This window comes from Myotis nattereri, assembly GCF_964212035.1.
Source record: "Myotis nattereri genome assembly, chromosome: 7".
Taxonomy (NCBI): domain Eukaryota; kingdom Metazoa; phylum Chordata; class Mammalia; order Chiroptera; family Vespertilionidae; genus Myotis; species Myotis nattereri.
Genome location: NC_138082.1, coordinates 34,553,524 through 34,571,080, shown reverse-complemented (window position 1 = coordinate 34,571,080; position 17,557 = coordinate 34,553,524). Strand labels below are relative to the sequence as shown.

General features: G+C 49.5%; 1 protein-coding gene across 2 annotated transcripts in view; it reads left to right on the top strand.

Annotated features, from left to right (window-relative positions):
* Positions 1-17,557, top strand: part of COL6A3 (collagen type VI alpha 3 chain) — a gene marked incomplete at its 5' end in the record, with an annotated part of 62,589 nt that overhangs the window by 8,268 nt on the left and 36,764 nt on the right. For both annotated transcript variants that reach the window (XM_081096108.1, XM_081096107.1), the window contains 7 exons: positions 3,394-3,978; positions 5,784-6,383; positions 8,115-8,675; positions 10,385-10,993; positions 12,905-13,510; positions 14,881-15,495; positions 16,393-16,992. In XM_081096108.1, coding sequence (XP_080952234.1) covers positions 3,394-3,978; positions 5,784-6,383; positions 8,115-8,675; positions 10,385-10,993; positions 12,905-13,510; positions 14,881-15,495; positions 16,393-16,992 — 4,176 coding nt within the window. The remainder of the gene's footprint in view (positions 1-3,393; positions 3,979-5,783; positions 6,384-8,114; positions 8,676-10,384; positions 10,994-12,904; positions 13,511-14,880; positions 15,496-16,392; positions 16,993-17,557) is intronic.

Sequence of the window (17,557 nt, the reverse complement as noted above, 5' to 3'; positions counted from 1 at the left end):
TGTCCATCAGATCTTGTTACAATGTCTCCAGGCATGTAGTTGGGCAGGTAAGTTAGAATCGATGCATTACATTCTGAAGAGCCTCTTGATATTTACAGACATCCCTCTGATGGGAATACAACCCGCTAAGGTTTCTCCGGGCTTGCACACTGTTGGAAACAAACACACGATTTCCACAGGTTTTGTAAACACTGCAGGAGCGCCATGGTGAACGGGCTTCTGAGCCCAAATCCCACCCTCACCAGCTGCGTGATGCTGGGCTGGGGCGCAGGGATCACCCTCGGTGAGCGGATAGTTCTGTTCCAGGCAAAGCTTCAAACATTTTTATTTGGGCCAGCACGCTGCCCTCATTTCAGTTTTCCCAAGCTAACTAGCTGATTAAGTGTGAATTCCTCGTTTACACATCATCTTTAATCTTTGCGATTAGTTTGTAAATATTCAACTAATATTCTTGGCTCTCTGGTATGAGCCCAACAGTATGCCAGGCCCTGGAGTTACAGGACTGGTGACCCAGACGAATGTGGCTGCTGGTGCATCAGAGTATAACGGGGAAATAGTTGACAAAACTATAAACCAGCGACCACATCAAATATTCCCCAAGTGAAGAGTTGGATGAGGACACTACAGGGGAGTCAGGGTGAGCAGATTTGGGTCTTCAGGTGTGGCTAGAGGGTGGAGCCTGAGGGAGCTGGAGGGATGAGGCCAGGAGGGGGCGGTGAGTAGGAGCAATGGGGCCAACAGCTTCAGATGGGGCTGTTGGGGAAGGCTGGCCTGAGAGGGGTATGAAGAAAGGAGGCAAGCAGGTGAGGAGCAGAGGGGAGAGAGTCCCAGGTGGCTGCCTGCAGCGCACAGGAGCCTGGCGTCTCCCAGCGGGGCTGGCGATAATTGACAGGTGGGAGAACAGCTTTACTGTGGGTACTCGGAGAGTGAGTGAGAGGAGCATGGCGCTGGGGCTGACATGCTCGTGGGCTGAGAGGAGAGGTCTGGGAGTGGATGGGGAGAGACAGGCTGGGGACCAGGCTGCAGGCACTGTGCTTGTACAGCTGGTGAGGAAAGGAATGCTCTGGAAAGGAGCCTGGCGGAGCAGTCAGTGATAAAGGGAGAGAGGGAGGGTGCTGGAAGCCGGGCGAGGGCAGTGTGAATCCAGGGAGGCAGAGATCACTGGGGGCCCGAACTGCCAAGAAGCTGATTAGGATGAAGACATGGAGTCATTGGTGTGGGGGAGGGAGGGGAGGTTGTGGTGGGTGCAATGGGAGCTGAGGGCATCCCCCCACCTGTGAGTTTGCTGTGTGGCAGTGCTGGCGGGACAGCTTTGAGCAGAGTGCAAAGCTTGCTGGGAGTGTCTGACTGAGGGAAGGGCCAGGGAGCTGGGGCCAAGGCTCTGAAGATGGAGAGAGGGAAGTGAGTGAGCAAGGGGCCAACTGGGAGTCAGGGTGAGCAGATTTGGGGCTTCAGGTGTGGCTGGAGGGTGGAGCCTGAGGGAGCTGGAGGGATGAGGCCAGGAGGGGGCGGTGAGTGAGAGATTTCAGAGCCATTCCTGAAGACTTGACTACCTGTGGCCCTGGACACGGGCACTGGGGACAGGAGGACGTGCTTTATTAGAAGTCAGGGTCCCCGAGTCACTGAGAAGAGCAGCCTAAGAGTAGCCCTAAGTCATTCTAATAGTAGGGTGGAGAGGAGACAGCCCTGAGAAAGGGGGCGGGGGTCTGGACAGTTGAAGAGAATTTGCTTGGAAACAGTGCGGGGACAGTCGCCCGTCCTGGGCTGTCAGGGCTGCAGGGAAGCCGCGTTTTGGGGGACGTGCTGGTATCGGTCAACAGAGAGGTGAGGGTTGAAGCCAACAGATTAGTGGAACCTCAGGCTCACCTCCCAGCGAGGGTACTGCAAACCCAGCCCCAGCAGAACCAGGTGCAAGAGCAAGAGGCTCCACTTGGGTAGGCATCTCACGAGGAAGGGGCTGCCACTCCAGCAGATGCCGGGAGTGGGCTGGGACGGGGTGGGGGTGGGGGATGCTGATTGGTCTTTCTAATCACCCATCACATACAGTGCACACCTCTCGCTGAGCACAGGAAACTGCTCACAGGGTATCAGCATTAGCTCCTCTGTCTGTGGTTATAAGGGGGGCGGGCGTGTGTGAGTGCATATGGACCCAGGTGTGCTCGCTGTCCTTGTCTGTGTGTGAAAGCAGGCATATGGCTGTTTGTATGGCTCATACATGTCCTCCACGGAGTAATGGAGGGGGAGAAGGAGAAGGCGGGCATGGGATACTCCTGTGTTTCAGCAGCAGGTACAGTGAGAACCCCAGGCATCTGCAAGGTCTCCAGGAGAGCTAGGGACTTGAAATGTATTGTTTACGCCACAACTTGGCACCAAAGCCATGGTCTCCGTGTGCCTGCCCCTAATCCTTGGTGTCAGTGTGCATTTCCGTGTTTTCTCTGAAAGAGGAGAGTGTGGGCTGATAAATGTCAGTGTAGTCACATGTCAAGTAGGTGAGAGTGCTTCATATTATTGATCTGACCACTCGAGTGACAGGGGCTCCTTGTGGCCAGATAATGACTGAATAAGTGGAGGCCTCCAGCCTCATCTGTCAGCACTGGTGTTCCTGTAAGTCCGGACGCCCTGCCGGTTTCTGGGTGGGGTGTGGTGGGCTGATTCAAGTGTTCGGTCCTGTGACTCAGGCACTGCCCACGCGGTGACACGCAGGGCACAGAGGCCTTGTCCAGGTGTCCTTGCTTCGTGGTTTGTCTTTAAGTAATCACACAGTTAGCATGAGACTTAGTGCCTTCACAGCACAGGGCTCCGACAGAAAATGCTCTGTGCCATTGACTGGTTTTGACACTGGTTTCCTTTTTATAAGTTTTATGATGCCAAGTAATTGGTATGTTACTTCCCCCTCTGCCTGGAAAACCAAGGCATGGAGACTAGAGCGGAAGGAACGGGCATTTGCGCTCTCAGCGTTTGCACTTGGCAGTAGGTGCTCATGAACTCCCGATCATGCCACGGGGGCCTCTGAGCCCCACTGATCACTTCCTCCATTACCCGGGCTCTGGCCTCATTCTGGCCTCGCAAACCCAAGCCTTAGATTTATGGCAGGAAAGAGCTTCCTGACTTTTTTAGTGACAGCATGTTAAACAGGTGGCTACTGAAACGGAATCTGTTTTTGGGCTATAATTTTGTACAGAAGTGCCGAGTGGGTGGGGGATGTGCTACCCCACAGGGAAGGACACTGCTCTCACTCTCCTGTGTGTGTAAGGACAAGCTCCCGCCCGCCCCCGACGTCACCTTAGCCAGAGCTAATGGGGAAGTTCTTTGAACAGAATGAACTGTGTAGAGTCATAGTTGAATGTGGTCGGAAAGACTGCTCCACTCACCTTCTCGTATTGCTACCTACAGTCATTGAAGTCAACAAGCGGGACATACTTTTCCTGGTGGATGGCTCATCAGCACTGGACCTGTCCAACTTCAATGCCATCCGTGATTTCATTATCAAGGTCATCCAGAGGCTGGAAATTGGACAGGATCTCATCCAGGTGGCAGTGGCTCAGTACGCAAACACTGTGAGGCCAGAGTTTTATTTCAGTAGCTACCCCAGCAAGAAGGAGGTCATTACCGCCGTGCGGAGAATGAAGCCCATGGGAGGCTCGGCCCTGAACACGGGCGCCGCTCTGGACTTTGTTCGGAACAACCTGTTCACTAGTGCGGCAGGGCACCGGGTCGCCGAGGGGGTCCCCAAGCTCCTGGTGCTGATTACAGGCGGTAAGTCCCTAGATGAAGTCAGCCAGCCGGCCCAGGAGCTGAAGAGGAGCAGCATCCTGTGCTTTGCAGTTGGGAGCAAGGCTGCCGACCAGGCGGAGTTGGCGGACATGGCCTTTGATTCGTCGCTGGTGTTCACCCCGGCTGAGTTCCAAGCTGCCCCTTTGCAGGGCATGCTGCCCAGCTTGCTGGCGCCTCTCAGGACCCTCTCTGGAACCACGGAAGGTACGGCTGGGGTGGGAGGTGTCAGACACACCACAGGGTGCCTCCAGGCGGAGCCTTTGAGAAACAAAACAAAAGGAAGTTTTACTTGTCTTCAGTTAGGAGACAACTCTGAAATGGTGGAAGCAAGAGCCACACATGAGTTTTATTTCAGGTTTCCGTTTACCCTGAGCAGGGAATTGTAGGACTTGGATGCACTATGACACAACTGCATGTCTTAAGATGTCACACGAGAATTGTACGCCTTCAAATGTCATAAGAACCATCTGACTCGAATTATAAGATCAGGGCCACCTGTCTTTGAAGCTTCTAGTTGAGGAGGTCACTTCTCAGTTCCTGTCCCTCGTGAGGTCCCAGTGTTCAGTTTCTCCTGGTGACACCTGTCTGGCCTCCTTTTCCCACCACCAACATGTCGCCTGGACCTTCCTCTCCTGAGCTCACAGTCCACTTCTAAGTGATTCGAACCCGACCAGCGTAGAACATTAACCCTCTCTCCTCTCTCTTTAAGGGATTTCCTTAAGTGCAAAATATAGTGAAGGAATGGGCATGAAGAGAAAAACCCAGTGGTTGTTTCAATCTCTCATTTAATATGATTGTCAGTGGGAAGTTATTTTAAAACACATTCTAGCAGTCTATGACCTCATGAATTGAATAAGTATAATTCGCCGTCCTCAGTGACGATTAATATTATGGAAACAAGCTTTTCCACCTCACAAGCTTTACCACTGGAAGGGTGTTCAGTGCACAACCCATGTTGCATGACCCATGTTGCATGTTGTATGACCCATGTTGTAGGACCCATGTTGCATGAGTGCATGCTTTCTGTTCATGCTCTCTGGTCTTCTAAAAGCCTCTCTCTCTCTCTCTCTCTCTCTCTCTCTCTCTCTCTCTCTGTCTTTGCCTGCCTGTCTCTCTCCCTCTCTTTTATTTTCTTAAAAATTCTAACCCACCCTCTCATAGCCAAAGTACAATTTGATAGAACATAGGATAAAATTAGTTGTTAGGTTTAAATTTCAGTGAGACACCAGGGAAGAGATGGGAAGTAATTTTTTCAAAGGACATGTACTAAATGTGTTGGGAAAAAACTCTAATTTGAGAATTATACTTTTGATTCTTCATGTGTACAGCCTCAGCCAAGCATAGCAAGTAGACTCTGTATTTTCACATGTTTCCAGGATTCTGTGATCTCACCCAGAGGGATTCCCATAGGTACCCTTTTGGATTAACATCTGGCAATCCTGTGATGCCCTGTTAGGAAAAGAGAACAGTAGGAAATGACAAATGGGTGCCCCTAGGAATCCTTCATGATGAGAACAGACTAACAGTATTGAGATTTTTAGTCATAAGGAACTCATGTTCTCAGGTTAACTTGGGTTAAGACTTCTAACCTATCTGTAAGGGAAATCTCTGTGAATGTGTAGAGGTGAACCCCCAAGGACCCAGGTGAACTTGGCTGTGAACCTGGTTCAGAGACACGAGTGAGATAGAATTTGACAGCACTCTTGCAGAATTCATTCCCTAGGAAGGATGTTCTGGTTCAAGGACTGGATCCTTTTTGTTGCTTGAAAGCAGTCTGCCTTTGGCGCTGTGTCTCTCTGTGAGCCAACTTGGTCTCATAAACTTGGCTATGGACATACCTCATAGCACCAGTCACTATGGAGGAAAATATGTGCCCCTCTGCCATATTTTACCAGATGGATGTGCTTTGCCTCACTGATGTCTTGTGTCTTATGTGTTGGCATGTGTGCACCGGTTGCGGGCACACATGAATGTGTGTGTCTCACTTTGTTTTCTGTGCTTCACTGCAGTTCACGTAAACCCAAGGGATATCATCTTTCTTTTGGATGGATCGCTCAACGTTGGAAAGACCAACTTCCCCTATGTGCGGGACTTTGTAATGAACGTAGTTAACAGCCTTGATGTTGGAAGCGACAGTATTCGTGTGGGTTTAGTGCAATTTAGTGACACTCCGGTCACGGAGTTCTCCCTAAACACGTACCAGACAAAGTCAGATTTGCTTGCTCACCTGAGACAGCTGCAGCTCCAGGGTGGGTCAGGCCTGAACACGGGCTCGGCCCTGCGCTATGTCCATGCCAACCACTTCATCGAAGCTGGCGGCAGCAGGATCCGCGAACACGTCCCACAGCTCCTGCTCCTGCTCACGGCAGGGCGGTCTGAGGACTCCTATTTGCAAGCCGCCAATGCACTAGCCCGAGAGGGCATCCTGACCTTTTGTGTGGGAGCCAACCAGGCGGATAAGGCCGAGCTTGAGCAGATTGCTTTTAACCCGAGCCTGGTGTATCTCATGGATGATTTCAGCTCCCTGTCAGCTTTGCCGCAGCAGCTGATTCAGCCCCTAACCACATATGTTAGTGGAGGTGTGGAGGAGGTGCAACTCGCCCAGCCAGGTAAAACTCCCCCACTGCACGGGGCTCCCTCCCCTGGCAGGCAGGTGGCCCAACCCGAACTCAAGAGCATGGTGAACCCTAGAAACTCGACTGACTCCCTTTGGTTGGAATATTTTGATTGGGGGTCTGAGACACTGTACCGGCAAGTTCACATTCTCTATCTAAAGGGTGTTCATTGATGAAAGCGAGTCTAGGAAATTCAGCTTACATTCCTTGCATCTTATGCCACCGTTTATTCAAAAGCTGTCTCCTTCACCCCCAATGCCTGTGAAGATTCTGGGGTGCAAATCCAGATGGAAGTGAGAGGGTGTAGATAGATAGAGGTGGGTTTCCTGTCACACATGAAGGTGCCTTGGCGTCGGTTAGAAATCACAGTTCATTTCTTTATATGACTTTTTTTTTTTTTGTTATGTTCAAAATCTGCTGTATCTAGACAATTATTTGTTGTAAACCCAACAAAGCCTGCCACTTTATGTGACGGTAACACGATTTCCAAAGGAAGTTTGGATAGTTGTTCTTATTGCAAATTAATTTGGTGGTGAGATATGGAGTACTGGATCTTGCAGCTGACATCACACGGACAGGTAGCAAGACTGAACCTAATCAAATGAATTCCCATTGTGTGAACTGAAAATCATGTTCATGTTACCCATTGTAGCCCCATATGGGCGGTCATCCTTTCTTGTTGTCTAAACACAGCAGCTTGGAAAGCAGTGACAGACAGCCTGCCTGACCACAGAGCAATGACAGACGCCATTTTGGTCCTCATCCATAACCTCCAATTTAATGAAAAGATAATCCAGTTAGAGCTGATCACTGACTCAGCTGATAATGTGTCAACTCAGTTACCCTTGTGTAATTAACCCACATCAGCCTTTGTCATTAGAGATAGGTCAATTTTTAGGCAAAAGGACAATAAGGATCACGTTTGATAGTTTAGTTTATAGTTTGAAAACACTGTCTGTTCTCCTAGAGCAGTGATGGCGAACCTATGACACACGTGTCAGGTGACACACGAACTCATTTTTTTGGTTGATTTTTCTCTGTTAAACGGCATTTAAATATATAAAATAAATATCAAAAATATAAATCTTTGTTTTACTATGGTTGCAAATATCAAAAAATTTCTATATGTGACATGGCACCAGAGTTAAGTTAGGGTTTTTCAAAATGCTGACATGCCGAGCTCAAAAGGTTCGCCATCACTGCCCTAGAGTGGTGGCCCCCTGGTGCAAGAATAGAACCCCGTGGGCTTGTCCTTGTCTCGCTCTGTTGAGAAGCTTTCCGATTGGGTGGACCGGCTTATTGTTCTGGTCCTTAGCAAGTATGCACTGCTTTGAAACGGACATTTAAAAATGTTTTTTATTGATTTCAGGGAGGAAGGGAGAGGGAGAGAGAGAGATAGAAACATCAATGATGAGAGAGAATCACTGATCAGCTGCCTCCTGCACGCCCCTACTGTAGATCGAGCCTGCAACCCGGGCATGTGCCCCAAACAGAATCAAACCATGACCTCTTGGTTCATGGGTCGATGCTGAGCCACACCAGCCAGGCCGAAACAGACATTTTACTGACAGTCGGTGAGGTTTCTGCCTCCCTTGTTGGTACAGTGATCGTCAGATGAATTGCGTGAACTCCTGTTACCAAATGCTGGTGGTGCTGGGCTGACGTCAGTTTGGTGCCTGTTAAATTCTTGAACCTCATGGTGTCCTAACCTCCTTTTTCTTGTAGAAAGCAAGCGAGACATTCTATTCCTCTTTGATGGCTCAGCCAATCTTGTGGGCCAGTTCCATGTCGTCCGTGACTTTCTCTACAAGGTGATCGATGAGCTTGATGTGAAGCCAGATGGGACCCGAATTGCAGTGGCTCAGTACAGCGACAATGTCAGGGTTGAGTCTCATTTTAATCAGCACCAGAACAAGCCTGAAATCCTGAATCTCGTGAAGAGAATGAAAATCAAGACTGGCAAAACCCTCAATGTGGGCTATGCCCTGGACTATGCACTCAAATCCATTTATGTGAAGTCTGCCGGGAGCCGGATGGAGGATGGAGTGCCCCAGTTCCTGGTGTTGCTGGTGGCGGGACGCTCGTTTGATAGTGTGGAAGGGCCGGCACGCCTGCTGAAGGAGAGGGGGGTGGTGCCTTTCGTGTTACAGGCCAAGAACGCAGACCCTGCCCAGTTAGAGCTGGTAGTACCATCCCCCGCCTTTATCTTGGCTGCAGAGTCACTTCCCAAGATTGGAGAACTTCAACCACAGATTGTGAATCTCCTGAAAACAGTGCCTTCACCAGGTATGGCATAGGGATTCTGGTTGGGCCTACAGCTTAGTTCTCCAGGGTGTGGGTTGATGGTGGGCTGCTGGCTCCAGGTCCTGAGATCGAAGCCGTCCTTGGGTTTCCAGGGAAGGTGGAAGACTAACGATCATTTCTGTAGGAACAATGAAATATGACTTTTCCTTCCTCACTTGGACTTCCTAACTGCTGCTTAGGGCAAAACAGGAGAATCAGGGTGATTATTTGGAAGGACATATAATAAAAGGGTAATATGCAAATTTAACCTAACGGCAGAATGACCAGGAATGACCAGTCACTATGACGTGCACTGACCAACTGGGGGCAGACGCTTAATGCAGGAGCTGCCTCCTGATGGCCAGTGTGCTGCCACAGGGGGAGCTCCACTTAGCCACAAGCTGAGCTGATGGCTGCGAGCACAGTGATGGTGGCAGGAGCCTCTCCTGCCTCCTTGGCAGTGCTAAGGATGTCTGACACATCCCCTGAAGTCTTCTGGGCTGCCAGAGGGATGTCTGACTGCCAGCTTAGCCCCAATCCCCTGGGGAGCGGGCCTAAGCCAGCAAGTGGACATCCCCCAAGGGGTCCCAGACTGCGAGAGGGCACAGGTCGGGTTGAGGGGAACCCCCCTCGCATCCCGAGTACATGAATTTTCGTGCACTGGGTCTCTAGTTTCACAATAAGATACATGATAAAAATTTAGACATATTAGTGGTTAAAAATCCTTTCAAGACACACAATTTTTACTATATGCATAATAAAAGCCACATGACTTGGTTATAATGTAGCTAAGCCAGTCTTCATCTTCATATCCTGCTCCCTCCCCCCATCATATTACGTGGGTGTCCCTGTGTTAGAATTCATTCCCTACACTAAGGACATAAGGCATGATGAGAGACAGATATATTCCCACTGCATGAAACTGTTTCATCTACAGTACCATGCCTTTGTGTTTAACCACTTTCCATTTGCTGATACAAATGCAATGAAAAGAGTAATTAATTTCATCTACAATCCTTTTGATTAAAAGCTGAGAATCTAGAGTTTCTACATTGACTATTGCTCCCACACACTGTTGGTTTTGGATTATAACCTGGACATCTGGATTACATTTTTTCCCTATTGATCCACTATGACTTGCAGCAATTTATTTGAAACTGTCCATGTATAAAATGTCATTGGTTATGCAGGCTCTTCCATCCAGATCTCTCTAGCCCTCAGTGTTTTTCTTGAGTACACCTTTGAAAGTTTATTGCTCAAGCCTTGGACAATTCTAAAATGAAAGGGCTATCTATATAAACTGGTGAGTTTGGTTCCTCCTGTAACAATTGGAGTGGCTTAAAACAAAAGGAATTAATCCTCTGACAGTTTTAGAGGTCAGAAATGCAAAACCAGTTCCACTGGGCTGAAATCAAGGTGTCAGCAAGAGTGTGTCCCTCTTGGAGGTCCCTGGCCTTTTCCCGCTCCTAGAGGCAGCTTGCATTCCTTGGCTTGCGGCTCCTTCCTCCAGCTTCAAAACCATAGCATAGTACCTTCTCTCTTCTCTGACCTCTGTTTCCTCTAAACCTGATCCTCTTGTCTCCCACCTATAAGGACATCCCCAAAGTCAAGTTCTGGGGATTCTGAATCAGACATTCTTCAGCCCACCACCATCAGTAGGAAACTGTCCCTCTCATGTCCTGTGTGAGTCATTTGGGCTGTCTTCCTTCCAGTTTCAGCTGAAAAGGATGTGGTGTTTCTGCTCGACGGCTCTGACGGTGTCAGGAGCGGCTTCTCTCTGTTGAAGGATTTTGTCCAGAGAGTGGTGGAGAGCCTGGATGTGGGCCCAGACCGAGTCCGTGTGGCCGTGGTGCAGTACAGTGACCGGACCAGGCCCGAGTTCTACCTGAATTCATACATGGATCAACAGAGTGTGGTCAATGCCATTCGAAGGCTGGCACTGCTGGGAGGGCCGACCCCCAACACCGGGGCCGCCCTGGACTTTGTCCTGAGGAATATCCTGATTAGCTCTGCCGGAAGCAGGATAGCAGAAGGCGTCCCCCAGCTCCTGATCGTCCTCACAGCAGACAGGTCCGGGGATGACGTGAGAGGCCCCTCGGTGGTCCTGAAGAGGGGCGGGGCTGTGCCCATCGGCATCGGCATCGGAAATGCCGACATCACGGAGATGCAGACCATCTCCTACATCCCAGGCTTCGCCGTGACCGTTCCCACCTTCGGGCAGCTGGAGAATGTCCAGCAGGACATCTCCCAGAGGGTGACCCAGCTCACCAGCCAGGAGCTGAGCACGTTGAAGCCAGAGTTGATTCTTCCATCGAGGCCAGGTAAGGAGGGGACTCTTGGATCATCGTTCCTTGAAACATCTGGGGCTACTTGTTTGGACTGTGGCCTGCACATTTTGTTTCCTCTATTTATACCTAATTCCATGAAGAATTAGGAACCTTGTTTGGTCTCAGACATGGTAGAGACTTGGGAAGATGCTAAGATTCATGTTTTTGGCCAAAGTCTGAGGAAGGGCATGTGCCTCGCTGTCAGTGCAGGTGCTCTGACTCTGCATGAAGGCTGTTGTGTAGGTATCCAAAGGGCGGAGCCACCTCACTGACAACAGCAGTTCAGTGTGGTTCTGAACTGACCAGAGGAGGGCCAGCCTTCCATGACCAGGGAGGGGGTTAGAACACAGGCTCTTCGTCAAGCTGGAACACAGTCTCTGAGATGTTGGTGTTTCTAGAGCTGAAGTGTGAGGATTGCTTTTGAATTTGCTTGGTACTGAGAAGTGTCTTAGCTGGCAGGAAGGCCACCGGGCTGTGTGACGGCATTTGCCCTATACCCTCCTTCCTATCTGTTTTCTTAGGCCTGGTTACAATAAACTAGAAAATGATGGCAGCCTGGCTGCTGAGAAGGAAGGGGACTGAGATGTGGCCACCCCCTCCAAAAATACCCAGCAGGGGCCTGTCCTCCCTGGGCCCCTGGGCGGGGCTGGTCACAGTGGTAGAGAGACAGCCATGGCTTCTCCCTGTGGCTCCCGTTCTACAGGACACCATCCATGGCCTCATGGCATAGAGAGGGGGAAGGAAGGGAGGAGAAAAAGCCAGTGAGAAAAGTGGGATGCAGGATACATGCCTTTGGGTGGACGAGGGAGGCGAGGGTGATGGACACAGTGCGAGGGAGTGGGTGTCAGCTTCTCCTTGCTGGCGTCTAAAGGGTTTGACACCAGATGAATGTAGGCATCAGTGAGGTAAACAAAGGGAAAGAGCTTCCCCCCTAATCGATTTGCATGGTGCCTCCAGCGCAGTGGGGCCAGAGCCTTTGGCACAGCGCGGCTGCAGTACCAGTGTTCCCGAGAGCGCCCTTTGGAAATGTCAGCACTGGGAACATGCGGCTCCTTTACCAGAAGTGCAGCCCATATTTCTCTAATAACAGGATTCCTGCCCACTCACATTCCCCCTCTTTCAAGTGACTATATCCTTCCTCCTCTTTTCTCCCCACCCACTTCTTCTATGCTCTTCTCCCTCAGCTTAGTCTGAGATGGTGGCTGAAACCCAATTTCACTGAGAAATATAAGTAAATTGGAAAGAACTTCCAGAAGCACCATGTGGTCATCCCAGCACCGTATCCCCATCTCAGCTTCCCTCCTGTGCCCGTGGTGACCCGCCTCTGCTCCCGGGCTCTCCTGTCGCCTGCTCATCTGCTTCTTCTCTCTCCTGCATCACCAGTTCTCCACTGAGAATGGGAAGGGTGGTTTCCTTCATGCTCAAACCTGTTGCTTTCTCTCTGTCAAACACTCTCTCCCGGTGCCCTGCATTCCCTCCAGCAGCGCCTTAGTCTCCTCTTAGGTGAGTTCCTATACTCCCTACAACTCGGCTCTGAACCCACCTCTCTGCCCCTCACTCTTGCCACTCCACCCAGAGCGCTCTTCTCAAGGCCCCTCCAACCCATGGGCAATTCATAAGTGACATTTTGCTGTCACTGCTGAGGCCCCCTCCTTCCCGAAACACCATCCCCACTTCGTCTACACATGTGTCTTGTGTGCCTAGTCTCTGCCTCCCTTAGTTACCCTTCCTTATCCTCTGCTGGTTCCTCTTCTCCTCCCTGACTTGTCATTGCTGTGCTAGGACTCAGAATTAGGATATTTTGCCTGTGGTGATTCCATGACAACCTGGGAGGTGGTTTGTTAATGCTGAGAATTAGGTGCCAACGAAGGTGAAACCCATGGTTTGATTCGGTTTGATTCGCAGGTGCAGGCAGCAAGAAGGATGTGGTCTTTCTCATTGATGGGTCCCTACGTGCTAGCCCTGAGTTTCAGTACATCCGCACCCTCATTGAGAGGCTGGTGGACTCGCTGGATGTGGGCTTTGACACGACCCGGGTGGCAGTCATCCAGTTCAGTGAGGACACCAGTGTGGAGTTCTTGCTCAATGAATACTCCAGCAAGGAGGAGGTGCAGAATGCGGTGAGGCGGCTGCGGCCCAAGGGCGGGCGGCAGATCAACATTGGGAATGCCCTGGAGTATGTGACAAAAAATATCTTCAAGAGGCCACTGGGGAGCCGGATTGAAGAGGGCGTTCCTCAGTTCCTGGTCCTCATTTCGTCTGGAAAATCCGGGGATGAGGTGGACGATGCGGCAGCAGAGCTCAAGCGGAATAGCGTGGCACCAATTACCATCTCCAAGAGTGTGGACCAGGAGGAGCTGGTTAAGATTTCCCTGAGCCCTGAGTACGTGTTCTCAGTGAGCACCTTCCGGGAGCTGCCCAGCCTGGAGCAGAGGCTGCTGACGCCCATCACGACCCTGACCTTAGAGCAGATTCAGCAGATGCTGGCCCGCACTCCCTACCCTCCTCCCGGTGGGTTTGAATGTATTGTTGCTTCTCTCTGAGTGTTTTCAATATATAACAAAATAACAGGCTCAAAGATCCATGGTCCTCAGGACGAGTTAAATTAAAATAAAGGCACACCTGTGATTGAGTCACTTGGGCCTATTGCTTGTGGCCAGAAGGAAAGATGCATAGGATGGTGAACCACGGGATAGCTCAGTGTTAGAAAGGACTTAAAATAGGTCTCAGGCTTATGGTAGGTGAGTCTGTGGAAAGCTTAAGGAAGTGGGACTTTGCCAGGATCAGATGTTGTCAAGAAATTAAAGTACTTCTGTGATTGGGTGTCTTGCTAAATCTTATGGCTAAAGTTGTAATTGGTAAAGAAGCAGTGGTCATTCCTATGAGCCAGGATAGAGGGGTGTTTGGTTATTTTTGTCTTCTTTTTTGTCAGTGTTCACATAGGATTCCAGCATGACCTCATTTTTATCTTGCTCCATGGTGGCCACAGTGTGGCTTTCCCTGGTGTTGATGTGGCCTGGCTGTGTGTGCCAGGAGAGATTTCCTCTTTTTTAGTATAAACGTTTCAATTCCATGACTTGCTCACCTTTTGCTGTGCTGTTTCCACTATAAGTAGCCCAGTGATTTATGAAGCAAAAGACAGGTTGAATTTGTAGAGTGGAAACATATGAGTAGTTTAATACATAACATCCATGAAGTACCTAGAATTCTAAGAGGAAAACAGCGTTTTCTGATTGGTTTTATAGTTAAATATGGACTCATGTAAAGAAGTGGAAACAGTAATATTGAAAATAAAAACTTTCTATAAACCTTAGAGAAATGTGAACAAAAAGAAATACTATGACTGTAACACCTGGGGAGCTGTAGTGGCCCTCTGGGGAACAGTTGGGGTTACCTGGGTGCTCAGCAGCTGAGTGGTGACCATGGATGAGGAGAGGACCTTTGACCTCAGCTGCCTCTCTCTTCTTGTACAGCAAGGATGTTGGTCTGGATGATCTCAGTTCTTTATGGTGGTAACAGTTCATGACTCTGTAGATTATGGCTTCCAGAATTTGTTTCTAAATATTGCTTTTATTTTAGAAATTAGTTGTAACTCAGACCCCAAAGCCAAAATTAAAATCAAATAAACTCAGAAAGTCTTGGAGACTTAAAATATATCAAGAAGTGGATATTGTTTAGGCAAAAAAGGCCCAGTTTTAATGATTAATTTAAAGAAGTCCAAGAAATAAACACCGATGACTCGGGTGACAGTTTTAATGTTAATATTACGGTGCAACACCACGCCAAGTCCAGAATACAATACAAACCTCAGAAGCAAAGGCAGAAATCAAGACAGATGGGTGCCAGCCACACACTGAGTTTTCCTCTTCTTTTCTCCCCAGCTGCCGAGAGCGATGCTGCTGACATTGTCTTCCTCATTGACAGCTCCGACGGTGTGACGTCTGACGGCATTGCACACATCCGAGACTTTATCATCAGGATTGTCCGAAGGCTCAACGTTGGCCCCAATAAAGTGAGAATTGGGGTTGTGCAGTTCAGCAATGATGTCTTCCCGGAATTCCAACTGAAGACCCATAAGTCGCAGGCCACTGTGCTCGATGCCCTCCGCCGCCTGAGGTTCAAAGGCGGATCTCCACTGTACACCGGCAGAGCTCTGGAATATGTGGCAAAAAATCTCTTTATCAAGTCTGCTGGGAGCCGGATAGAAGACGGGGTGCCCCAACACCTGGTTCTGTTTCTGGGTGGAAAATCCCAGGATGAGGTTTCTAAGTTTTCAAGTATGATACGCAGCTCGGGGATTGTGAGTTTAGGGGTTGGAGATCAAAAAATTGACAGATTGGAGCTGCAGGCAATCACCGACAACCCCAGACTGGTCTTTACAGTGCGAGAGTTCAGAGATCTCCCCAGTGTAGAAGAGAGGATCATGAACTCATTTGGACCCTCGGGGGTCACACCTGCACCACCGGGAGTGGACATACCCTCCCCCCCTCGGACAGGTATGAACTGTGGAACCCATGACTGTAGAGTATGACATCAATTGTTTTTCAACTGAGATATGTAAATAGCATTTATTTGAATAATTTTCATCTCATGGGGTTGTTGCTGCAGATAGTATTAGAAAGTAAATACCAGAATAATAAACAGTTGAAATTGTAGAAGGAAACATCCCAGAAAGCATATGGTCACTGATTCTTCCATGAGACTTCCATGAGCTTCCGTGAGGCTAACGTAGCCCCATTGAAAGGTTCTATGAAGGTGCATTGAGGGATAACCACAGGCTTGTTGGCTCTCAGAATAGGACAACATCATTGAAATTGGCCAATCTATGACCTTCTCTACTCTGATCTTGACCACTTGATATAATTGGGAAATTACCCCAAATGCCACTGATTTTCAGCAGGGTCCCACGAAGCTCTCAGCATACTGGCAGGCCACCCTCCAAAGGCATGGGGTCTGCTTCCCATTTTCCAATTTGTATCTGAAGCCTTTCCTTGCTCTGCCTCTAGCACATGTCCCCTGACTCCTGTCAGACATCATCCTTTGTTTTTGAACAGAGGAAAGTGTTCAATGGTATTTCCTAAAACAACTGAGGCCATGGACCACTGAATCCATAGTAGAGTACCATTTGGTAAGGGATAATGGGGACTCAGTTTCATGAGTTCTTGAGTCCTTTCCTTTTTGTTTCAGTGATTTATCATTTTATCTTCTTGTCTTTAGCATAATGTGTTGAGGGCTGTGAATTCAGAAGCTGTAGAGGCATGGGATTGAGCTAAGGTGTTCAATGTGAATGAGTTACAGGAATGTCATGTCAATTATTTTAATTTATAGTTTGCTTATTAATGCGTGACTATGGAAACCAAAGTCCTCCTCCTTTTCATTCTGGCCCCTCTTAGATAAAAAGAAAGCAGACATTGTGTTCCTATTGGATGGCTCCATCAACTTCCAGAGGAGCAGCTTCCAGGAGGTGCTCCACTTCGTGTCTGAGATCGTGGACACGGTTTATGGACAGGGCGACTCCATCCAGGTGGGGCTGGTCCAGTACAACTCTGACCCCACCGACGAGTTCTTCCTGAAGGACTTCTCTACCAAGCAGCAGATTATCGACGCCATCAACAAGGTGGTCTACAAAGGGGGGAGGCACGCGAATACCAAGGTGGGCATCGAGCACCTGCGGCTGAATCACTTCGTGCCGGAGGCAGGCAGCCGCCTGGATCAGCGGGTCCCTCAGATCGCGTTTGTGATCACCGGCGGGAAGTCCATGGAGGACGCTCAGGAGGCGAGCCTGGCACTCACCCAGAGAGGTGTCAAAGTGTTTGCGGTGGGCCTGGGAAACATCGACTCAGTGGAGGTCGGGAAGATTGCGTCCAACAGCGCCACGGCCTTCCGTGTGGGGAACATCCAGGAGCTGTCGGAGTTGAAGGAGCAGGTGTTGGAAACTCTGGACGATGCCATGAATGAGATCTTGTGTCCGGGGGTGACGGATGTTTCCAAAGGTAATCCTTTTCCTGAGCACGTTTTCCATCCGGTCTTGTTGATGTGACTTGGTGACCTAGGTCCCCGGCGCTGGCCTGTGGCTTCCTTAAGCATTGCTCACTTCAGGCATTTCCTCATCTCACTGAGGGTGGGGTCCTGGTGGGCACCTAGCCAGGTCTCGGATGTTCTTCAAAGAGTGGAAGCTTGCCTTTCATGCCCTTATAAGATTTACCTTTTCTCCCTATTCTTTAATCCCCCAAATAATTCAGATGGTCCTTGTTTCTGTTTGTAGCCTTATTATATGAATTATGTGAGACCAGAGTATTTGAGTTCTCATGTTCAGGAACTTGGGAGGCATGTAAACAGCAACTATATATCATGCCAAAATTGATTAATATCATGAAAAGAGCAACAGATTAAAATGGCCCACTGTTCTGGTTCCTAACAGTCAGCACCGGTGTTCCCTGTGAGAGAGGTCTAATTTCTTCTCAAAGCTCATCCATAGAAGATCTCGTTTTGCCCTTGAGCATGATGTCTGGCTCATGTCCTGGGGTTGTGCCTGTACCTTGAACTCACCTGTGCAGC